Raw genomic sequence first — 23,641 nt, 5'->3', positions numbered from 1 at the left:
AAGCAGCCTTAAAAGCCGGCTCCACAAATACTGGCAGACAGGTCACCTCACCTGGCGTGTGCACGTGTAGGCGTGTCTGTGTTACATGCACGTGATGCTTTTCCACTTCCAATACTGCCCCCAAGTTCATCTATAAACCCCCTTGAGGACCTGCATTCCAGCTGGCTCGGGAGAAAGGAGCACTCACGTGAACTGAGGGTTCCTCAAGCTCCTGAAGGGCAGAAACTAAACCGAATGTCTTTCAAGGTCACATGGTGATTTCACAGAAACCTCTGTCTTCTGGGTTATCGACAGGTAACGTGGGGACATGTTTGTATCTTACTTGTGTTTACTAGTCCATGAGGCTGACAGTGAAGAGGAAAACCATGGGACGTGATGGGACTTTTGAACCACGTGGCCCACGGACCTGCTAGCAAGTTCAAGGACAGGCTCACGGTGCCTCTGGAACTGGATGCAGGTGTGTGTTGTGGGTTTGCACGTTTTTCTGTGGGGAGACTCCATGGCTATCATGGGATGCTTGGAGGGTGTAGGGGTTCCCCAGACGTCTGAGAGAGAATCTGGGTGATTGGGCCAGAAGTATGAAGTTCTGGACGGACACGATGGACAAAGTAGAGCCCTCGCCGTGTTGATTTAATGGTGCACAGAACTGAGGCAAATACTTAAAAAAACCTTCCCCAGCTTGGAGCGCATCCCGTGCGGGCAAACACACCTGTTCCCATCCCACGAGGCAGACACTGCGGTCAGAGGGACGCAGGCCCCGCCCACGCCGCCAGGAGACAGGGGTGCGGCCAAGACCCGTCGTAGCTGCGGGGCGGGCGGCGAAGGTAGGCGTGCCGTCGTGAGTGCACAGCACACGGTTTCCTCTCGCGTCACTGTTTAATTACCGTATCGTTTTTCCACGTGAACTGCAAACCTATTTTTGCCCCACTCTGTCCAAGTAAGATCTGAGAAGTAAAACCCTATCATTTTATCTTTTAATTGGAAACTATCTGTACAAACACATATTTTACTATGTTTGTTGTAAAAAAAAAAAAAAGGCCCATTTCCTGGCTCTGTGATTTCAAAAGCACTGAAGTAAAAGGAAAACCCAGGAGCAGCAGGCCCCCCTGGGGCCCAGCTGGGGTCTCTGCACACCACCTCCATGCCGACGAAGGGGCCGGGCACCCCAGGCCATCGGCAGGCGGGGGACAAGAAGGCGCAGAGAACCAGAGGGTGTGTCAAAGGTCACAGGAGGCAACCTGGGGCCCCCCCGCCGGCCAGAGATGAGACGGGCTGGGCATCAAAAAGTGTGACCACGATCGTTCGAAACAAACTTAAGAGTTCATTACAAAAGTTAAAAAAAACAAAGAAGCCTCCCCCAACATCCGCCGCCACCAGTGGCCCTCGGCGGGTCGCCAAGTCCTCCTTCCGAGAGGCGGCCGGGGGAGCAGGCGTTTTCCCCGCTCTGCCGGTCCCAGTGGCTTCGGGGAAGCCGGACACCTGCAGGTGCCGGGGGCTGAGTCCTCCCCAGAAGCCCAGCCAGTGGACGCAGGGGGACCAGCCACACGGGAAGTCGCTGCTTTGCAGCCCGGGGAAGAGGTGGTCCAGGCAGACATCAGGGCGGCTGACGGCCACACCCGCATCTGTGGGTCAAGGCCACGCCCCCACGTCCCTGGGAAGGGGCCTTGAACCTGAAGGGCAGCCAGAGCGTCGGGTGCGGTGGGGTAGGTCCTGGCACGCTAGGTTCCTCCTGTGGGGCTGGGTCTCTCCTTAAGAGAGCTCTAGGAAGACAGGAATGGGAACCCCAACTCTGAGGACAGAGGGGACAAGTCTGATAAAACAGCGATGCCAGGGCCTCGCACTGGGAAGTCCCACGACACTCAGGATTTCTGCGGCCATTCGGCGTTCTCCACAACAACAAGCTTTTTACAAAACGGGGGTGTAAGTACAACTCCCAGGTTTCTGACTCGGTGATTCCTCCATCACCACATACTGTGCACAAGGTGGCAGAGGGGGTGCAGGGCGGCCCCGGCCCTGGGCCGCCCTCCTCAGGCTTGCACAGGGGCCCCGGCGGCTCCTGGGAGGTGGGGACGAGAACCCACATCTTCTCCCTCTGAGGTTCGGGGCACAGCTTAGAAGTGGGGAGCCCCCACAGAGATGCACAGTGAAGAGGAAGGCCTTGGACAGAAGCGCTGGGCCTGGGGCCGCCAGCCTTTCGGAAAGGCTGCTGGCTGGCCTCTCCGCAAGGCCGGTGCCCAGCGCTGCGGGCCCCGGGCTCCTGCTCTCCCCTGGGAGGGCTCCCAGGGCCCCTCACTGTGGCAGCGGCACTCGGGCAGCCGTGGGAGGACACGGGCTGCAGTGCCGGGAGCCTCTGAGAACACTGGAGCGGTAAGGGAGGGACACGAGGCCGTGGGGCCCCTGGGGACGGGGCTGGGGCCACTGGGCCTGTTCCCGACGGTCCCAGCACTGTCCCGGGGGGTCCCTGGGCCTGTGATGGGAGGGCGGATGGCACCCAGCAGCGGGAGCCCAAGCCCCCGGCAGGTGCTCCAACACCCAGTCTCCGGGGAGATGTCTTCAATGAGGGCAGTCCCAGGGGCCCAGTCGTTGCCGAGCCCCTCAAGAGGGTGGACCCAGACCCAAGGAGGCCTCCCGCCACCTGCGGCCAGGGGCCAGGCTCCCCTGCTGTCTCCAGACCCAGGCCAAGCCCGACCCCCACCCCCAGCACATCCCCACCTCCAGCCCTTGTGGGTCTCAGCCAACCGGACCTGGGCTGGCTCACGGACAGGGGGCCGGGCACAGCCTTTGGGAATGTCCCCAGCAGCCAGGGCAGGGGGCAGCCCCGAGCAGCAGGTCACAGGCAGGACCAGGGCCGGCTGCAGCCAGTACTGGGGTCCCAGCTCTCCTCAGAGGGGGCTCATGGGCCGTCCCAGCGACCGTGGGCCTGAGGGGGGGCCCACGGCCACGTCACACATAGTCCAGCATCTCCGTCTCCATCTCATTCTCGCTCCCGTCCGACGGCTTGAAGTCCTCCTCTTCCTCCTCCTCGTCCTCCTCGTCCTCGTCCTCCTCCTCCTCCCCGGACTCGCCCGTCGCCGGCTCTTTCCCCCCGGCACCGTCCGCCTTGGCTGGGCTGGAGAAGAGAGCTGGGGCGGGGGCCAGGCCCTGAGTCCCAGCACAGGCCCTCGGGGGCGGCCGTTGGGGACGGGGCTGGGAACCTGGGGCCCAGGCGCTTCGGGGACCGCGGGGGCAAAGAGCTTCGCAAACCACGTCCCCTGGGCCGCCTCAGGCGGCTTCCTGGGCCCACTGACTCCCCGGGAGCGCCCACGACGTTCTGTGGGTGGGACAAGGGTGCACGGCCTCGTGCGATGGCCGAGGGGCCGAGTCCCAAATGAGACTGGCTGCCCCTGCTCTCGCCAGCACCACGGGGCCCCTGGGAGGAGCCCCCCAGAGAGGCCCTCTTGCCTCCCCACCCGCACCTCCGCCTCACAGACCCCTAGCCCAGCAACTGCTCCCACTCCTTCCCTCCCCCACCCCCCACCCCCGGGCAGGCTGTGCCGGCAACAGGACCCAGCTCCCTTCTGCCCACAGCACTGGCCCCTGCTCCCACAGGGAGGGCAGGCGGCCGCACCCACGTGCGGCCGGGAGAGGCAGAAAGGAGCCCGGGTAGGAAGGGGCAGCCCTGGGTGGCAGCCGGCAGCCTGGGGGTGCGGGCCCGGGGCTGAGTCCTGGCTCACACGGCCTCCCGTCTACGGGCGCCAGGGACCAGAGGAGCCACCACGGCGCGATCCTCGAGGTCAGGCCCACTGGGGGCCTGGCTCCGCCCCCACCCGCGTGCCACTCACCGGGCCTCTGGGCACGGATGGTCTGCCGGATGAGCAGGGACATGGCGTTGCGCAGGTCGTCGCTGGTCTTGGGGAGGCACCACCCGTCCCGCTCCGTGCAGGTCTCCTCGGCCCCGTCGTTGCGGTGGATGATTTTCTGCAGCCTGGGGACCGGGCACCACGTTCCAGGGGCTCCCTGGCGGCGGGCCAGGGAGCGGCGGGGCGGAGGGGCCGTGCTTACCCGACCAGCACTGAGCGGCACCGGAGGGACGGGTGCGGCACTGGAGAACACCCCGCACACCACCCACAGAGCAGGGGGCACCCCCCCCCACTTTCCTGGTGAGTCCCCGCTTTCACCAGGCTCCGAGCTGTGTTTGCACCTCCCTAGGCACGGCCAGGTTAAAGGTTTCTGGGGCTCCGGTCGGTGCCAAAGGGCGGGACAACTATGTCGTGCCCCCCCACATGGGCAGTGCAGGAGAGGCAACGACTCCGCAGCAGACAGCTCTGTGCCGGGGACCCCACTGCCGCTGCTCCGAGGGGCAGCCCACGGTGCACCGCGGAAGCCGCTCCCGAGGGCCGCGTGAGCCCAGGCAGAGAGGACCCTCCCCGGGCAGCCCCAAAGGCCCAGGCCGGGGAGCCTGCAGGCTGGGAGGGCAGCTAGAGGACCAGAGGCCTGGCAGGGAGCTCGGGGGCCCGTGGCAGCCCGCCAGCCAACCCCCCCCACCCCGGGTACGCACTCGCCCACGTCCAGGTCGCACAGCTGGTAGAACATCTGTCGGTAGGGCGGCAGGGCGTTCTCCCGGAAGATGTAGACCGAGTCCTGGGGAGGGGGGGGCCCGGGGCGCGTCAGGGGGAGCTCTCCCCTGGGGGCCGGCGGTGTCGGGGAGTCCCGGCCTGGGGGCCACGGGGCCTCTCCGCCCTCCACCCCGCTCTCCGCCGGAGGGCAGCTGCGCTCGCGGGCTCCGGGGCCCCCACCTTGAGCTTGTACTTGTTGGAGTTCGACTTCCGCAAGCCGGCCGTCCCCGCCGGGCCCAGGCCCTGCTTCAGGTCCTGCATGGTGGCGACCTGACTGGCTGCCGGCGGCAACAACGGTGCTTTGGAATACAGAGGGGGCTCCCCTGCCCCCCCCCAGCCCGTTCGCCGCATCCCTCCCGGGGAGCACAGCTGGCGGGGCCCTGGCTGTCCCCCTGGGGAAGCTCCTTCCCCCCACCCCCAGAAGCCAGACGCCGTCACCCTCAGGGTCGGCGTGGTGGGGGCCGACTGGCCAAGTCGCGGAGCGGGCCCAGGCACTCACGCGTCTTCTTGACGGTGATCGGAAGGCTGTAGTTGTAGGTGCTGCGCTTGGCTTTCACGGGCATGTCGTTGTGGGCGTAGCCTGCAGACGGGGGTGGGGGGTGTCAGGCGCAGTGGTGCCGAGGCCCTCTGGCCCACGGCGCTGGACTCCTGCGACAGGCACAGCAGGACTCGCTGGGGACAGCTCCTAGGACAGGGCCCGGGGCAGCCGGTGCCGCCGCGTTCCAGCGCCCGCCTCGCAGGGCCACGTGCTGGCGCTCTGCGGGCAGGGGCTCGCTGCGGGCCGGGGGACTGACACGTGCCCGATGCAGGGCCAGTGGCACAGCAGCCACAAAGACGGGGTCACCGAGTGGACGAGGGACTGGGGCTCCGAAACAGGCGGGTCAGCCGTGGAGCCGGGACTCGGCGCGGGTCCTCCTGTCCACCTCACCTCGGCCCTCACCGCGGGGAAGGGCCCTCACCCTCTCTGCGTGGACGCGAGCTCACGGCCAAGGCAAGTCCCAGGACAGGAGGACAGACGGAGAAGGACAAGTGTTGGTGACTCTTACCGTGTTTCACTCCACAGCGGATCCGGAAATCAAGGACCTGGTAGATCTTGGCCTCCGGGTGTTTCCGCGGGTCGTACCCAAACCGAATCCACAGGCTTCTCCAGGGGCCCGTGATCTGGAGACAGGACAGGCGGGCGGGGCTGTGGGCGCGGCCCGAGCGGGGGACCCGGCTGTGGAGCCCCACCCCAGCTCTCCACGGGGCTGCCCCTCGGGCAGGTCGCTCGGTCACCTGTGGGAGGGAGGCGACAGGAGCCCCCCCGCCAGTTTCCGTGCGGACTGGAGGGCGCGGGGGTCCCGGAGCCCGAGCCTCTGCCGGGCACTCGGCGAGCGCCTGGCGAGGGTCGCCGCTGTCCCCAGCGGCCCTCTGAGGCCCCCGCGCCTCCAAAGCCCATGCCGACGGCAGACGGCGACTCTCTGGGGACCCCCCCACTGGTGCCCCCCCCCGTCATCGCCGCCTCGGCCACGTCCCGTGCTGGCCTCTGCCACGCTCTGCGTGGCCACCCTGGCAGGCAGGATCCCTTCCCCCCGGCTCCCGCGGGAGCCTCAGTGACGACACCCCTGGACCCAGGGCACGGCGGACCTCCTCAGGGAGCCCCACTCCCCACGGGAAGGAGGAGTCGGGGCCCACGCACCGTGGTTAGGGGTCTGCAGGCGGACAGGCCGGGGACGGGCCCCAGGCGGCTCTGCCGCTCGCTGACTGTGCAGCTGCGGCACATGGGTCGCCCCGGGGAGGGTAAAGGGCGGGAGGCACACACAGCACTCACCCAGCACCCGGCCCTCAGAGAGCTCTCGTACGAGGTCACTGAGAGACGCGCACCCCTTCGTGCGGAAGCTGCGGGGCGACTCCCTCCTCCTGAACTTGCGCCCCACGGCTGGTCAGGCTCCCCAGGAGTGGTGGCACCCGTTTCGGGGGTACCTGGGCCGGGCCGCCCGCTCGTGCCGCAGCTCTGGGAGGTCACATCGGGGATCAGCACGACCCTGGTGGGCGCCCCGCCGGGAACCCAGGAGGGCGCGGGGCGGACACTCACCATGTAATAGGCCATGAAGGGCAGCAAGACCTTGAGCTTGTCGGGGTGGACGCTGACTTTGGCCCTGACGGCGTTGCGGGACCAGACGGGACGGACGGCGAACAGCTGGGGGGGGGGGCGTCAGACAGAGGCTGAGGGGAGCACAGGCAGCACCCCAGCCCCGGGGCCCCGGGGCCCAGCGCGGCCCGGCCCCCAGAGGGCCCTCCCGGAAAGGGGCCGGAGGAGTGTGGCGGCCGCACCGGAAGAGCCAGCCCAGGAGCAGCGCACGGCACCAGGCCCACACTCGGCAGAGGGGCTGCGCGCCCGGCCCGCATCCAGTGTGGCTGCAGGCCCAGGAGTCCTGGCTGACCATGAGGGACAGAGTCACCGCCCCGCGCAGCTCATAGGCCGGCAGGGGAGGCAAGTGACTGAAAGGGTCAGAGCAGGGCCAGGAGGGGGACGAGCCAGAGCTCCGGCTAGCCCCAAGCTGGAGGGCAGCCCCTGACAGGGGACACCAGGAAGGCTGAAGGGACGGATGGCCTGGCCCAGGGAGGATGGCGGAAGGCCAGTGTGGTGCAGCGTGGAGGGCCGGGACAGGAAGGGCCCCGAGCCAGGTCAGCCGTGGGCCGTGTCCAGAGGACGAGAAGCCTCGGACGGCTGGCCCCCACGTCCCTGCCCAGTGACTGCTGCAAGCACAAGGTGTCCACACAGTCCCTTTAAGAGTACCCCCCACAAGGGACAGTCACTTGGACAAGAGGTGCACCTGAGGGAGCAGAGATGTGGCCCCGGCCTGCGCCTGCCCGGGGCCCACCGGCCGGAGGGCCAGGCGGAAGGCCACTCCCGCCCCAGGGCAGGCCGGTGCTCGGACGCCAGCAGGGCGCTGCACGCGCAGGCGGGGCAGCGGGCACGGAGCGAGGCACTGAGGGAGAAAGGCCAGCCCGCGGGGCCCCGGGGCCCCACTCCGACAGCGCCCGCCTCCCAAAGGGCCCCAGGGAGTCCGAGCCGTGTCTGCTCTGCGGACTCGGGCCTGCGCCGGCACCGGCACACTTACAGACACGACGTCGGGGACGAGAGAGAACTCCCCGTGGGCTGAGCGCCAGGTTAAGACGAGCCAGCACAGCCCACCGCACGGACCAAGAGGAGGACGAGCCCCGCTGGGTCTCCGGGAGGTGGGCGGGGCAGGTGGGCCGTGCAGGGGGTGTGGGGGGGGCGGCGCTCACCTCCCTCAGCTCCTCCTCCACCTTCTGGTCCACGGGGTTGGTGCAGAGCCGCCGCCACGTCTGCACGGCGGGCTCCAGCGGCTGCACGGGCACCTCGTCGTCCTCGAAGTTGACGAAGACGGCGTTGTGCAGGCGCCGGGCCCTGCTCAGGCCGATGAGGTTCTCGCCTGTGACCGGGGGGTTGTTGTAGCCTTCCCTGGGGACAGAGAGGGCCGGTGAGGGCCGCAGCACTGAGGAGGACCCCTGGCCCAGGCGCCCGGCCAGTGGCTCCGGCAGCCCGTGGTTTTGTGCTTTTCCCTGGAGCCTGGGTGAGGAAGGAGGTCTTAGAGCCGGCTGCTGGAGAGGGGGTCTGTTCTCAGGCTGACCGCCAGGGGGACCGGGCTCCGGCCTGCAGCTCTGCAGCCTGGCAAGGCCCAGAGGTCCCGGAGGCCGAGGTGTTGGGGAGGGCTCCTGTCACGGGGCTGGTGGCCTCCTGACTGCACTGACTCACGCACGTGCCCACCGGCCAGAGGAAGACTGGGGACCACCTACACGCCCGCGGGCGGGACCTGTGAGACCATCAGCACCCGCCACACGGGGCGTGTGGACCTGCTGGCAGACAGCGGCTCTACCCACCGAACCCCCCGCCCAGCTCATCATTCACCCCGAAACCACCGACGAGGAGGGAACCGCTTTCCTGCGAGGTGACCGAGGCCGAGGCTCGGGGCTGGGACGCCCACCGGGGAGCCTGGCCACCTTGTCACAGCGCAGTCTGGCCTGGAAACACCCGGACGACACCCAGGAGCAGGAACGCTGGCGACGACCGAGTGGCCTCGTCCCGGAGCAGAGGTGAAAGGCCAGGTCCCTGCACCGGGTACACGGGTCTCTGTGTGTCGGACAGAGCGCGCCCAGGCAGGCGCGTCCCAAGGTGCCCAGGTGTCACCTCTTTAAGGCCGGGTGTCAGGAGCGTCCACTCCACGTGAAGGCAGGGAGGACGGCATGCAGGACCCCCGAGCAAGCCCATCATCAGCGTCACCGACTGCAGTCACGGCTAACGAACGCCACCTCGCCCGCCCCGCGCCCCGGACTCACTGAAGCATTTCCAAAGTGCGTTCTAAAACAGTGCGTCCTGGACGTCACAACTGCACTGAGGTGACTGCTACTTTCTAAATGTTTCCGTTTTACCTCAATTTTTCTGCATGAGTGCCTGCCACCTGCACGTTCATGCAGAACAACGGAGTGATCCTGACGCTGGGAACAGAACTACGGACACAGGAACAAGTCCGGGCCCTTTTTTAAAAACCGTGATCCCGGCACAAGCCCCCCGGAGCAGCCGAGCCAGTGTCCTGGCTCCAAGGCCACCTCCCGAAACCCCGGGCGATACCCCCGTGACAGAACGCAGCTCTCGGCAGGGCCAGAGCCGCTCCCCGCACTCCGGCTTCCTCGAGGGGAGGGCCCCGTCTGGCCACCGGCCTCCCCGTCCCGTAATCCCGGGAAGGCCGGCCGAGCCGATAAGCGGCAGCGGCCTGGGAGAAAAGGCAGGTTCTTTCCGTCGCTGGAAAGTCCGGGCAGCACATGGCTCCGAGGGCAGCTGCCCCCTCCCTCGCCCCCTCCGAGGGGCTTGGGAACCGCCGCCCGCTGGCCCCAAAGGGCAGACAAGTGACAAGTCACCAGAGCCTGGGCCAGTGTTGCCCTGGGGTCCCATTCTCTTCCCCTGTACATTTTGGTCTCTGACTGCAAGAGTAAAACGCATGTGAGGCAAAAATAACCAGGAGATCTCAGACACACGTAAGTTTTAAAATGGACCCTGACACCCTCTGCTCCACACCCAGCTGCACTAACCCTGACACCCACACAGGAACAGCCCCCCACGTGCGAGGGTTTCAGCGGGAGCGGCCGGGGCCTGATTCTGGTCACACGTCCCCGTGACATCCTGTTCTCTGAACCCGCAGGACGCCCTCCTGCAGCCAGAGGGGGCTGGGGTGGCACCGTGCGATCGGCAGCCTGAGACGTCCGTCACAGCCACGCCGCGGGGCCCGTCGGGCTCTCGAGTCACCGCTGGGACAACTGGGGAACCGGAACAAGACCGGGTAAGGGAGGGCGTCAGGTTTGCCTGCTAGGACGACGGGATTGCAGTCGCGTTTTTAAAGACGAGTCCTTCCTCGTCAGAGACAGGCCCCGACACACTCCGTGCCCTGGGGTGGGGGGTGGGGGGGAGCTAGAGCGAGCCTCGGAGGGCGGCCAGCGGCCGGAGCTGCTGCTGCTGCTGCAGGGTGCAGGGGCTCAGGCCGACGCTGCTCCCCAGTTCGGGTACGCCTGGGCTCCCCACTACTCACCTTCTTCGAGATGGAGAACAAGGCACCTTCCCCTCGGGACAAACCCAGGCCCCTCCCCCCCGACCGGTGAGGCCCCCGCCCCTCCCTCCCTCTGCCCTGCTCTGGGGTTGCCGGCTGCCACCCTCCATTCTCTGCCAAGTCAGTCCCCTGGTCCGGCACATTCTCCTGGGTCCCCGCCTGCCCGCGCTCCAGTCTGTTTCAAACGCCAGCCCCTCCCAGAGCCCCCCCACCCCCCACCCCCCACCCCCGCCCATCTAGACCCATCCCCTTTCCTCTCCTGTCTCGCCTGCATCTGGACACTCAGCAGTCACCCGCGTCCCCAGCCCCCTGGCCCAGCCCGGAGGCTCCCCAGTCCTGATCTCCCCGCCGCCAGGCTCCGGGCCGTGCGGGGCCGCACCGGGTGGTCCCCGCTTGTGCGAGGCCGTGTTTAGTGAGGCGAGAGGAAGTTCCCACCCAGAGATCACTGTCGGAGGCCCGACCTTCCAGGTTTCTCCAGGCTCCTGGTGTCACCCCCGTTGATTCTGTACCACAGAATCCGCTCTGCACCCCGCCTTCCTCACAGAGCCAGGTGCCCTGGACGGGCCCCACGTCGGTCCGCCAGCCCGCTCCCTTAGAGGCTGCACGGCGTCCCCCGGCATCGGCAGGCTGTAATCTCACTGCCCACGCCCCTCCTGAGCGGCCGATGGCCGACTCGTTCGTTTGAGCAAACTCTGCCAGGCACGGGCTGCTGTGGTGAGTGCTCCGACGATCCACAGTCACCGATCCCCCAGGACGCAGGGTGGCACCTACTGTCGCCCTTGCAGACGGAGCTGCTGGGAGACCCCTCGGGCCCCCCACACCCGCCCCATGGGCTGCCCGATCTTGCTGCGCTGACAGTCAGCCAGCAAACACCCTGGGGGCTGCACCCCCCAGCTCTCGGGTGAGAGTCACTGGGGGGCCCGCTGCTGCAGGTGGGGCTGCTCGGTGAGCAGGAAGAGGACATCTGGAATCGTCGTAGATTCTGCCACACTGCTCACCACAGAAGTCGGCCTCATGCTTGGTGGCCCTTCAGTGTGTGTGTGTGTGGGGGGGGGGTCTGTTTCTCTGCGTCTCGAGGGGCACACTTTTGGGGACGGGTCTTCAAGTCCAAAGGCGGCAGCCTGATTCGCCCTCGGCAGTACAGGGCCAGCAAGGCCTCCAGGGGCTGTGGGGACTGGGGCTGGGTCCGCAGGGCCCCGTATCACCAGTGCAGCTGCCTCTGGAGGCGCGGGGGCTGTGGCCTTGGGCACAGCTGGCAGTCCCCAGCCGGCCAGAGGGGCGGTGACCTTCAGCTACCAAGTCAGCAGGTGCTGAAACCCTCCATGTTTTTGGAGGCTTAAAACATGCTACGAATGATCCTTTAACCAACACCACCCCCTATGGGCCGCCTCGCAAACTGCCTGTTCCCTCCTGCACACCTGTCTTCCCTGATCTGGCTGCCGCACAGCTTCCTTCACAGGCTCACACACATCTGCAGAGGGCTCTCCCGCGCCTGGCCGCGCTAGACACCAGGGTTACGAACGACAGAGGACACAAACCAAATCGCTCCCTTCAGGGAGCTTATACTAAAATTGAGACATTTAAAAAATTCTGCCCTGGCTGGTGTGTTTCAATGGATTGAGTGTCAGCCTGAGAACCAAAGAGTCACTGGTTCGATTCCCAGCCAGGGCACGTGCCTGGGCTGTGGGCCAGGTTCCCCAGTAGGGGGCGCATGAGAGGCAACCACACATGGATGTTTCTCTCCCTCTCTCCCTTCCCCTCTGTCTAAAAATAAATAAATAAGACCTTTAAAAAATAAAAAATATTAAAAGCTGAAGCATGCAAAAATACGGACACCAAGGCCCAGGGGTCAGAATGTCGGGGGTCCCGGGCCGGCTGTGTGCCCCAGGCCAGCCCCAGGCCCTGCATCCCCGCATCCCCGCAGGCCAACACGTACAGGGCCTCTCGCAGAGACGCCGAGGCGCTGCCCGAGCAGCGGTCGTGTTGTTGCTCCGGAACCGGCATTTTTGGACCCGGGTTGTCCTGTTTTCTACACTATGCCCCCGTGGCTTTTATGCAAAGGAAACCCCCTCCTTCCTGTCATGGGGCGGGGTGGGGGGGGTGGTTAGAATGCACCTCAAAGCCACCTCTGACTGGCCCAGGCCTGCGGCGCCCGTGACCCCGGGGCTCCCCTCACCGACGGTCAGGACGGCCCCCAACGGAAGGACTCGTCCGACGGACGCACACCCAGCACCCGCACACGGTCTTGCCGGGCGCGTGTGGGGGCGGGGCTGGGGGACAGGCTGCGACCCGGACTGCGACACGCGTCTGTCTGGTTCCTCCGCCTCTCGGCTCAGGGCCTCCCCGAGTGAAGACACACGCAGCCCTGTGCTCGGGGGCCTGTCCTCGCGAGCAGACGGACCAGACCGAGGGCACGGCAAGCAAGGTCATGGCCACGACCGGGGTGACGGCACACAGCTGGGCGAGCGGCGGGGAGTGTGGCAGAGGGAGACGGGCCGGGAAGTCACCCGCAGGGGTGGGCACAGGGAGGCCTGGAGGGGCGGCAGTGGCGGACAAGGGCTGGGCTCACGGGTGGGATTTCTCAGGGGGCCTCAGGAGCACACAGGCCTCCGCTCGCCAAGGGCTTTCTCCGCACTCGGCCGTGAGCGGAGACTCCCCGAGCTTTTGTCCTTTCCCTGACCCTCGCCCGAGGACGTGCTCGTCGATTTCAGAGAGAGGGGAAGGGAGGGAGGGAGAGGAACAGACTCACGGATGTGGGAGAGAAACATTTTCGCACACACCAGGGCCGGGACCGAACCCACGCCAGGAAAGCACCGGCAACCGCCCGGCAACCTTTGGGTTCTGCGCAGACGCCGAGCCGCACCGGCCAGGGCTTCCCCAGCACTGGAAGTGCAACCCTCACGCCCCTGATGGACGGGCACTCACTTCCCCGCCTGGAGGTGAGCGGCTGAGGTCCCACAGGCCAAAGGCCAGCCTCGGACCACAGGGCCCCCGCGGCGCCCGTGCCGCGGCGGGGGCGGGGCTCACCGGTGGTGCGTCTCGGGCCGGTAGAAGTAGTCCGCCGGGGTGTCCAGCCGCGAGAAGATGGGCGGGGGGATGTAGAGCGGTAGCTCCTGATGGAAGAAGGCCTCCTTCTCCGGCCGGAGCATGAGCACCCGGTCGTACATCGACATGTGCCTGCCGCCCTCCTCCGTGTGCACAGCCAGATACTGGAAGTCCGACATTCCTGCGGAGAGGCAAACAGATGGCCGCCGCCGCCGCCAGGGACGGCTCCCCGCACTACCCCTGTGGAGGACGGGGCCGCTGCCACGCCGCCATGCCCCCATGCCCCCACGCCCGTGTCTTCTTGGGAAGGTGCTGCAGCAGCCTGGGGGGGCGGCTGTCGGGCCCTGGTGGCCGGAGCAGAAACTGCACCCTTTGAAATGCTTCCGAGAGGTCGGCTCCACACCCTGCAGGTCACTTGGATAAGGAGTATTTGGGGCTCAGGGAGGGTCACGTCACACGTGACAGTCGAGTCTGCGTCAGCGCTCCAGAAAAGGTAAGGTGCGCGCGACTCGCCCAGGGTCTTGTCAGAGGCAGACTCTGAGAGGCTGTGCTTCCGACTGCCCCCAGGCGAGGCAGGGGCCCCCGGCCTGGGACGCACGCTGACAGCGACGAGCTGGCTCCGAGAGAGACGGGGATGAACCCCCGGAAGCCAGGCCTGGCAAGGGCAGAGTGCTCGGTGAATGCCACACCCACCAGGATGACTGACAGTTCAATGCCCAACCCTGGGCCCGGGTCCTGTTTCGTCTCTTTTCTCTTTCCATCCCCTCCGACTTCCTCACTCTCAGTCTGTTCGGATTCTGAGAACCGCAGCTGCAACAGGCGTTTCTGAGCGCCCCCCACGTGGTGGGCCGCCCCACAGCGGGCATCATCTCCCCGGATCTTCACCAGTGCCTAAGACCTCAGGGCCCCGCCGACCGGACTCGGAGACGGAGGTGGGGGAGGCCCAGCGACCTGCCCGGAGAAACTCAGGGAGGCCGTGTCCTTTCTCGCTGTCCCCTGACCCCACTCTGCCGCAACCCACCTCACAGCCTGCTCGCAGGGCTCCCTGTGAGAAGCGAACTTGACTGAGGACCCCCCCCAGAGACATCCAGTTGGCTAAGAACTCAAGAAACAGAAGGTCCCAGGGGAAGAGGTGATCTGGGAAGGCAACACTAGCAGCAGTGAAGACGGAGAAGAGGCTCCCCAGCGCCGGGGGCTGAGAACCAGGGGCTGCTGCCCGGTTCTTCTTGGCCCCACGAAAGAACTTTAAACGTGAGGACACCTCTCACGGAACCCTAGCTTCTGTGAAGGGTGCAAAACTGTGGGTGGTCTGCAGGGAGCTGTCGGCTGGAGAAAGTGGCTCCCTCACCTCCAGCCCCCCACGCCTGTGCCCCCCTGGCGCACTTCACCGTGTGGCTGGCCCACAGGGTCCTGGAGGACGTGGGGACACAGGCCCCAAAGAACCTGGCGGGGGGGGGAAGAACGCATTTTGTGGTTACCTTGGAATTTGTAAACGGTGGAGACGATGCCAACAGTCTCCACGTCGAACGTGACCGCGGGGTGGGCCTCAGGCCCCGGCACCCCCTCCTGCCGCCTGGCCTTCCTCCTGACCCGGAGCAGCAGGCTGCTGGTACCGAAGCGGTTGGCACACACGGGGTGGCAGTAGGGGTCCTTGGGCCGGAAGTACAGCTCCAGCCGCTTGGTGGGGTCTGCGTAGATCTGTGGCGAGGCCAAGGGGACCAAGAGCGGCCAGCTCAGCAGCCGCAGGGACGGCGCCGCCCTCGACAGAAGCCTGCTGCTGACCCCGGAAGCCCGTCTCCTGCTGAGCTCTCAGCCCCCTGAAGACTCACTGCTCCTACCCCGGCGTGTCAGGTTTTATCTGGCAGAGAAAACGGGGATCGTCCCCTCCTTCTCAGGGCTGTGGGGCTGGAGGCAGAAACTACCCATTAAGCAAAGCCGGCATCAGCAAGGGCCCTGGTCAGTGCCGGGAATCACGAGGCTCTTCTGGCGGCCCTTCGAGGAGGAATTGTCGCCGGAGTCTACGGGGGACGTGACTGAGGCGACTTGCCCCACTCGGGGAACTGACTGCCCACGCCAGGGTCTCGGGATCACGTGCAAATGTTCTGGGTCCAAAAGGGACTAAGCCCATCGCTGGACTAAGCATGCTGGCTCTGCCTGGCTGCTGCCTGTCCCGTGCAAGCCTGGGTTCCCTCTCCTTAAAACGAGCACCGTAAGGGCACCTACTGACAGGAGCGTTACGAGGATTAAATGAACATACATGTGCTGCGCTTAGCCCGGTACCTGGCTCACGGCAGACACTCAGCACGTGCCACCTGCACTCGAGTGCTCGCCCAAGGGGGTGTCAGCCGTGTGCACACGGAAGCACCAGCAACACTCAGTGGGCCCAGACCGTCTCCCTCCCAGAGTGCTGGCTCCCGGGGGCAGGGTGTGGCCCTTAGGAGGTGCCCAGGAAACACCCAGGGAAAGAAGAAAGGTAAAAGGAACCCTGCCCCTCCGGAATCTCTTCTCCAAGATGCAGGGGTCTGAGGCTGCTGGGCTGGGACCGGCCTGGCCCCAGTCAGGGGCCTGGCACAGGGCAGGTCCTCAAGAAACACAAAAGAATGAACGAATAAGCAGCCTCTTCCCCAAAGGCTCCCACTGGCTGACAGTCTGGTACAGAAAGTTGGGGTCGGTGGGAGTAGCGGCCCTGTCAGTGCCGGCGTATGGCAGGTGAGTCAGGATAGAAGCACAAAAAGGCGACCGGCGGGCCTCCGCTAGCGTCCTGTGCTCAGGGACAGGCTGGAGGTTTCTCAGTATTCACACAGGACGAGGAAGCAGCCGTTAAGAGGTCAGACTTCAGAGAGGAGGCATGCGTGAGTTCAAATCCCCACTGCACCATGCAGGAGCTTGCTTGACCCAACCTTTACCCGAGGAGTGGGGGTGATAGCTGTACCTAGCTCCCGGGCTCGTTGTGAAGCCTCAGTCACGCATCTGACAAGTATTTTGGGAGCAGGCACCCTTACGGACGTTAGGGCTACAGCGGTGAGCCAGCGAGACAAGGGGCCAAGAGAGACCATAAGCCCCCTAAAATATAAGTTCTTATGGGAATCAAGAGTTTGCCGAGGCAGAGATTCACTGCTTAGAGGCCAGCGTTGGGGCTGTCGGTGAAGGCCTCTCTACAGAAGAGACATTTCAAGCTCTGGAGCGCGGGAAGCACGTATGCAGAGCCTGGCACAAGGAAAGAATTCATCCCAGCTGCCCTATTTCTGGGGTGACCTGGAACAAGTTGCCTCAGTTGCCTTGTAAAATGTGGACAGCCCCGGCTGGTGTGTCTCAGTGGAATGAGCATCAGTCTAGGAGCTGCAAGGTCGCGGGTTAGATTCCTGGCCAGGGCACGTGTGTGGGTTGCAGGGCAGGTCCTCAGTTGGGAGTGTGCGAGGGGCAACCAGTGCAGAGGGATGTTTCTCTCCCTCTCTTCCTCTCTTGCTCCCTCCCCTCTCTCTAAAAATAAATAAAACCTTTTAAAAAGAGTTAACAAAAATGAGGACAATGACAGTCCCCGCCTGGCAGGGTTCTAATGAGGACCCTAATGCCTGCTACAGAAAAGTCGTTAACTGTTACTTCCTTTAACCCTAACAACAAAGCACTCCGTCCCCTCTCACGTCGGTCAATGGTTCTTAATCTCGGCCTGCCTCTGCTTCCTACTGTGGAAAGAGGACGTGGCAGCCTAGCACACCCTGCAGGAGTGCAGGTGAGCTGCGCTCACGCGTCCGCCCGAGGACGGGATGGAAAGGTCACCCCCTTCCCTCTCTCCTTCTAGCGGAAAAAGGGCCCATTCCCCTCGCTCTCCCAAGAAAAGCCCCGCCCACTAACCGCACCAGAGCCCGCCTAAAGCTTCGTCGTCAAGGAAACCACACTTGCCCCGCCCCCCTCCGGCCTGGGTACCACAGTTCCGTCGCTCCCCGATGGTTCCAGAGACTTACCCGAGAGACGCCTTCCTCGCCGCCCAGGGTCTGCAGCATCTTGGACACGTCGCGCACCAGGCCCGGGTACTCCACACACACCATGCGCCGCTCGCGCTGCAGATCCACGGGGATGGCCACCCCCGGCCCCGCGTTGGCCGCCCCCGCCGCCATTCCCGAGAGTCTGGCCCGACCCGCCGCGGTCCGTTCCTCCACGTGCTCCCAGAGGCCTCGCTTCGGTGGTTCCGCGGAGGATTCGTTCCAGCCTCCCTCACCGCTCTAGTCTCTCTCTCTATTCCTGTGCTCAGCGAGTCGCCGAGGACTCAAGGAGCAAATGCCCAAGCGAAGGCCCTCCCCCCCGCTTCGGGGTAAACTACCACTCTGTTCTCAACACTGTGTTTTTAAAATGGAGGGGCTTGCCGGAGGGGCGGGGCAAGGGCCTGTCTCTTCCACTTACCAGCGGGGGACCCGTGAGATAGTAGGACACCGCCCAGCTCTCGGCTTAGGCCAATGAGGACCCGAAGGCCGAGCCGAGATTTTAGCCAATGAGCAGTCAGGTGGGAGCCAGGTTCCACCCCTCCTCCCAGCTCATAGTTTTAGCCAATAAAAAAGCAGAACTAGGCCGAGTCTCCGCCCCTCCCTTGGTTCCACCCAATGACGACTCGGGACGAGTAGAAACAGACTTCCGGCTCACGTTCTTAGGGAAGGTCGCTGCAACCATTTGATTTCCGGGACGCGGAGTCTGTTGAGAGGTGTCCTGGAGGCTGGGGCCACCACGACCCCTTGCAGCCTGCGCTGCCCCAGGGCGGGTTTCTAGCAGCGCCTGGAGCCACGTGGGGAGGTCTATCTGAAAATAGCGAGCTCGAGGGAATTGCACTTTGAATGCTCGCCGGTGCCCGCGTCAGTCCTTCATCCCTTAGGCAGTTTTTAAGCGCCGATAGTGCGCTCCGTATACTCAGAATCCATCCTCCGAGAGAAGCGTTACATAAGCAGCTGTGTGGGGAACCGTAAAGCTGGGACAGGGGCCATTCAGGAAGTCGTGGGTGAGAAAGGGGTTCTAGGGAAAGTAACCGCGTGGGGTGATCTGGTCATAAATTCCTAAATGGGCAGGTCCTGGTGGAAATAACGCCCCAAGCGCATAAATTTAGTAAAAGGTTTATCTTTGCCTCGAGCAAGTCCTTTGCGTTGTTTTTGCCCATCTAGTTAACAAACCTTTGAAAAATAAGCGTAACCACCCTGAAGGGAACACATCATCTTGTTAATTATCCTGTACCAGTCCCCACCTTGCTTTCGCACACCCTCATGTAATTTTCCTTAAATTTCCTCCTTAATTCCAAATGCATAAAAGAAATGGCGTGTCTGTCACTCTCTGGAACATTTGAGATCTTGCTCCCTGCTAATGGTCAGTTTGGCTCAAATTTTATAAGAATTCTCTACAGGCTCGGACGTTTCCTCCTTGAAAAGTTGTAGAAGACGAAACTGGAGGGAACGAAGCCCTGACTGGTGTGGCCCAGTGGGTTGGGCATCATCCCACACAGGGAAAGGTCACTGGTTCACTTCCTCCTGGTCAGGGCACGTGCCTGGGTTGTGGGTTCGGTCCCCCGGCGGGCTGTGTGCTCGAGGCAATCAAGGTATTTTCTCTCTTACATCCGTGTTTCTTTCTTCCTGTTTCTCCCTTCCCCTCTTTAAAAAACAAAAACAAAACATAGGGAGTGAAGCCGGGGTAAATGAAGGGGATCAGAAGTCAGCAAAGGCCAGACAGACCCTAAAAAGATGGCTTTTTCTGAGTGCAATGGAGAGCCCTTGTAGGGAGTGCTACTGTCTAAACTATGCGTTTAAAAGACTCTGGCTGGGCCCTGGCTGGTGTGGCTCAGTGGACTGAGCACCGACCTGTGAACCAAAAGGTTGCTGGTTCGATTCCAGTTGGGGCACATGCCGGGGTTGCCGTCCAGATCCCCTGTTGGTTGCGTGAAAGAGGCAACCAAATGATGTTCCTCTCCCACACTGATGTTTCTCTCCCTCCCTTTCTCCCTTCCTCCCTCTCCCCGGTGGGGTTTGGGGGCGGGGAGCAGGGGAAAGATGGGCATGTAGAGAATGGACCTCAGAGAGTGCAAGAGGGCAAAAGTAGGTTCTGATAAACCAGCTGAGAGGAAAGAGTTGCTTCCTGGGGCCAGGGAAGTGCCAATTAGAATGGGAAGAAGGGACTAGCTGTGCGGCTAGAAAGAGATTAAAGTCAGTACGAGCCAGAGACTTCTGGGTATAATGACTTCTGAATCAAAAGATTACTTTGTTGTTCTAGATGGGTTGAAGGAAAGCGTGTGACCTGAGTGTGAAGTGTGTCATGCTGTCACGGGAAGACTCTGCTGGGCACCCAGTACTGGGTGCTGTGAGAGAGAGGCCCCTCTGAGCACAGCTCGGACTCAGCCAGCAGACCTGCCTTCCCCGGCGGGAGCTGGCGTGCGTGTTCTGTGCAGCGTGGCCAGGATAAGTCTCCACAAGCTCCATGCCTGGACATGAAATTTCCTTTTAAACTTCTGGCCCTGGCTGGCATAGCTCAGTGGATTGAGCGCGGGCTGCGAACCAAAGTGTCGCAGGTTCGATTCCCAGTCAGGGTACATGCCTGGGTTGCAGGTCATGACCCCCAGGAACCGCACATTGATGTTTCTCTCTCTTTTCTCCCTCCCTTCCCTGTAAAAATAAATAAATATAATCTTAAAAAACAAAACAAAACTTCTCACTTGCCCTCATTCTGTGCTCGCCAAACAATCTTTTGTTGGTTGGTTTAGTGTTCCTAAAGGAAAGTCTGAGTAACAGACGTATATTAGTAAATATACTGATGGTAAATTAGTATGTAATCGTAAATTATACCCTGCCTGTAACAGTAAATTAATGAATCGGTGTGTTTTCATCAGACCCCCGTGAGTCTGGCACACAGGAATCAGTCCTGAAGATTCTGACTGATGAGAGATTCGATGCAAGGTTACATTTGGATTTTATGTAACAGGGAGTCGCACTGACACCAAACATCTATTCATTATTTATCTGGAATTGAGGCTTAGCTAGTGTATTTCTGTTTGCTAAATAGGGCACCGCTCCCTTTAGGTGCTGAAGAAGTCGAGTTTCTGGTCCCGCAAAGCTGGTTCCAGACCACCTAGAACTTTAGCGAGCCCACTGGGGTCCTGAGCCCCACCCCCCCGCCCCCCAATCCGATGACTTTGGTTTCGTCGGCTCTCATCTGCTCTCCCTACGGAGCAGGAGTGATCGCTCTAGAACGAGATCTCACTCTGGCCCCGCCCCCGCTCCGCACCCCACCACCTGGCCCACCGCCCTCCGTCCTGCTGCGTGTTCACGTTGCCCCAACCACAGCCCCCTGCTGGAGAAGGAAGACAGGATGGGTAGGTGCCAAACCCTCGCGCCCCGCGTGCTGTGGGTTAGAGACGCGTCTGCGTCCCAACCCCGGCGGCCTGTGCGCGCGGCCTCGCCTGGGGAGAGGGTCTCTGCGGACGAGATTCAGCGAAGGCAGTGGAGAGGGGGGATCTTCCTGGATTGCCCAGCCGGGCCCTAGATCCCACGACAGAGGCGGAGGGGCCTGGACACGGTGAAGAGGAGGCCTGTGACCGCAGAGGTGGCGTTGGGAGTGACCGGGGGACTGAAGTAGGGGGGTGACTGATCCTTCACTGCGGGCAAGAACGGCTCTGGAAAATGCTTCCTTTGGGCCCCGGAATCTGAATATTCCTTCCCGGGCCGCTGGTCAGGCTGGGAAGCACGCAGTCGGGGTTCAACATTCCCTAGTCAGGACTGGATTCTCGCTGCACCCTAAGGACGGGAGAGAAGGCGTAGTGTTCAATTTTGGCCACCAGGTGGCGACGGAGCGTCCTCGCGGGCAACACCGCCACCTGGCGCTCACCCGTGCCCATGACACCTGCGGGAAAACGCGAAGGAGAGACACGGGCTGGAGCGCGGGGAGCGGAGCCTCCCAAGAGGCCTGTGCTGGGGTGGGGCGGGGTCAGCAGCCTGCTCCCTCTCAGGTCCGCCCGTAGGGAGGCTGGATAAACAAAAAGTGATCTACCCACACCGTGGAATATTATTCAGCCTTAAAAAGAAGGAAAGTCTGACACATGCTACAACATGGATGGACACGGGGGGCCTTCTGCTAAGGAGCTAAGCCAGCCACGGAGGGACACAGTATGGCTGCCTTTATGGGGCATCCCTTAGGGACAGGAAGTAGGACTGTGGTTGCCGGGGCCTGGGGTGAGAGGGCAACAATGTTTTGGGGACAGAGTTTCAGTTTGCACCCATCCCCAGCACCTCCTCCCAGCTTCCTGCGGGGGAGGGGGTGGGGGCAGCCTCTCTCTGACTCTTCTGCCCCAGGTCGCTCTGGCTCCCCCCCGCCCCCCGTGGCTGCTGGGGACACCGCTCTCTTTGATGAAAACAAGCTCTTTAGTGGAAGGATAACATCCAGATCGGAAAGCACACGAGCGTGTGCATCTGGGTGAATCGTGCCCAGGTGAACCCCCAACTCCCCCCCTCACCTCTGCGCAGATCGAGCAGCAGAACACCCCATTGCCTGCACCTCGGAAGCCCCCGTTCCCTTTATGATTATGGCTCCTTGTGCAGCGCCCTGAGACACCCTTTCGTATCTCAAGTTCATGAAAGTATGTTCTCCTAGAAGCTTCGCAGTTTTTGAGTTCATCCCTGTGTCTTCATTGTTGTGGAGAGATCAGTGGCTTCACGACTTCCTACTGAAAGTGAACCTTCTCCCAGGGTCTCTGCACTCTGTGCGGGCGGAGATGGTGCTCCTCCCCCCACCCACCCCTGCTCCCTCCGTCTCCCCTCAGGTGAGATGCTGCCGGCAGCCACGGCCGTTCTTTGGGGGTGTTTTGGCATGTGGGTTATTTCACGGTCTAGCGGCTAATACCCAGGCACCGGGGAACTGTGAAACGGTTTCTCCGTTGTTGACGGCTGGCTTGATTCCGCCGCAGTCGGGTGTCAGGGTCCGTATGGTTTCCACCTCCCTTTAACACGCGCGAGGACCTGCTCTGGGGCCCGACACGCCGTCGGTCCTGTCACGCGTGGTAGGCACATCAGAAAACGTTCCGGGCACCGGGGTTCTGCGGGCGTCGGGTGCAGAGTTCTAGATCCTTCCGGATGCGCGTGCACGTGTGTGTGGGTCTGCTCGTCCCACGAGAAATGGGCCGAGATTTCCCCTCGGCCCATTTCTCCTCTCACTTTTGTCCACGTTGCCGCGTTTGCAGTTGGGGCCCCTGGTACGCCCCCACGAACTCAGAGAGGCCGTGTGTCCCTGGCCGGTGGCCCTTTAACATCGCGAAGGGCCCCTTTTTACACGCGGAGAAGGCTGCACGGTGTGACCTCAGCATCGCTGCAGGAGATTTGCTCTGGTTAATGTTTGCACGATGTGAATCTTTCCGTCTCTCACTTGGGTCTTTCCGTCTCCTCGCACGTCGCGTCTGTGCTGTGAGCAGGATGCAGGTGTGCGTCTCCTTTTCACCTTCTGACATGCTCTGTCTTTGATCTGCAGCGTTCAGTTGTCTTGTAGGTGATGCGGGGCCCACGTACAGGTGGGGAAGTTTACAGTTGTCTGTACGGAGAACAACGCGTCAATAAACGAGAACACAAGGGTACATTGTTCCGCGCACTCACATCTGTGAGCCTGCTTTCGCCCACCCTGTGTTTAAGTGTCATATTGCTGTTTATTTTCTACTCGTCCCATCGGTTCTGTGTCCTTTCCTCCCCCTTCTCTCTCCCCTTTACATTAGTTATATTTTATTTAATTTTTTAAAACATTTTAAATGTCTTATGAATTTTTTAAAGATTTTATTTATTTATTTTTAGAGAGGGAAGGGAGGGAGACAGAGAGAAACATCAATCTGCGGTTGCTGGGGGTCATGGCCTGCAACCCAGGCATGTGCCCTGACTGGGAATCGAACCTGTGATGCTTTGGTTCGCAGCCCGCGCTCAATCCACTGAGCTACGCCAGCCAGGGCTTAGTTATATTTTATTTTTAATTCGCCTTTTACTGGTTACCCTGGGAATTACAATATAAACTCTTGATTTATTACAGTCAATCATAAAAAATGCTAGTTATAAATTAGTATTTTACCACGTCCATGAGAATGTGAAGACACGTTTAGACCCCCTTTGCACTAGTTAGCATGGCACACGTGTGTATACACATGTATAGTGTGTATGCATGTACTTTAAATCAACTTTACTGAGGTGCAATGTGCGTGCAACAAAACACACCCGGTGTGCGTGCACAGTTCAGCGAAATGACAGGCACATGGATGCGGTCGCCCCTCAGCGACGACACAGAACATTTCCGTCAGCCGAAGAACTCCTCGATGCTCAGCAGCCGGCAAGCTCACCCATGGGGTGGGGGGGACACGTGGGGGCCAAGGCTCTGGGGGGCGACGGGCAGGCATCTGAGCCCAGG

At 62.5% G+C, this 23,641-nt stretch overlaps 1 protein-coding gene across 2 annotated transcripts; it reads right to left on the bottom strand.

Annotated features, from left to right (window-relative positions):
• Window positions 1–964: 964 nt before the first annotated feature.
• GTF3C5 (general transcription factor IIIC subunit 5) lies at window positions 965–17,657 on the bottom strand. Of its 2 annotated transcripts, XM_045846374.1 has the most exons (12): window positions 17,209–17,657; window positions 14,725–14,944; window positions 13,229–13,427; window positions 7,869–8,064; window positions 6,670–6,774; window positions 6,406–6,588; window positions 5,642–5,756; window positions 5,095–5,175; window positions 4,776–4,873; window positions 4,538–4,620; window positions 3,822–3,964; window positions 965–3,122 (listed from the first exon to the last, which is right to left on the bottom strand). In XM_045846374.1, the coding sequence occupies exons 1-12, from the start codon at window positions 17,359–17,361 to the stop codon at window positions 2,944–2,946; spliced, it is 1,755 nt and encodes a 584-aa protein (XP_045702330.1). In that variant the 5' UTR covers window positions 17,362–17,657; the 3' UTR covers window positions 965–2,943. The 2 variants fall into 2 exon arrangements, with proteins under 2 accessions (XP_045702330.1, XP_045702331.1); XM_045846375.1 differs by lacking the exon at window positions 6,406–6,588 and having other exon boundaries at window positions 17,209–17,654.
• Window positions 17,658–23,641: the final 5,984 nt, after the last annotated feature.

The sequence above is a fragment of the Phyllostomus hastatus genome, unplaced genomic scaffold (genome assembly GCF_019186645.2).
Source record: "Phyllostomus hastatus isolate PE091 unplaced genomic scaffold, TTU_PhHast_1.1 phas_contig_495, whole genome shotgun sequence".
NCBI classification, from domain to species: domain Eukaryota; kingdom Metazoa; phylum Chordata; class Mammalia; order Chiroptera; family Phyllostomidae; genus Phyllostomus; species Phyllostomus hastatus.
The sequence above is the reverse complement of the archived record's forward strand: the minus strand, read 5'-3'. Positions and strand labels throughout refer to the sequence as shown.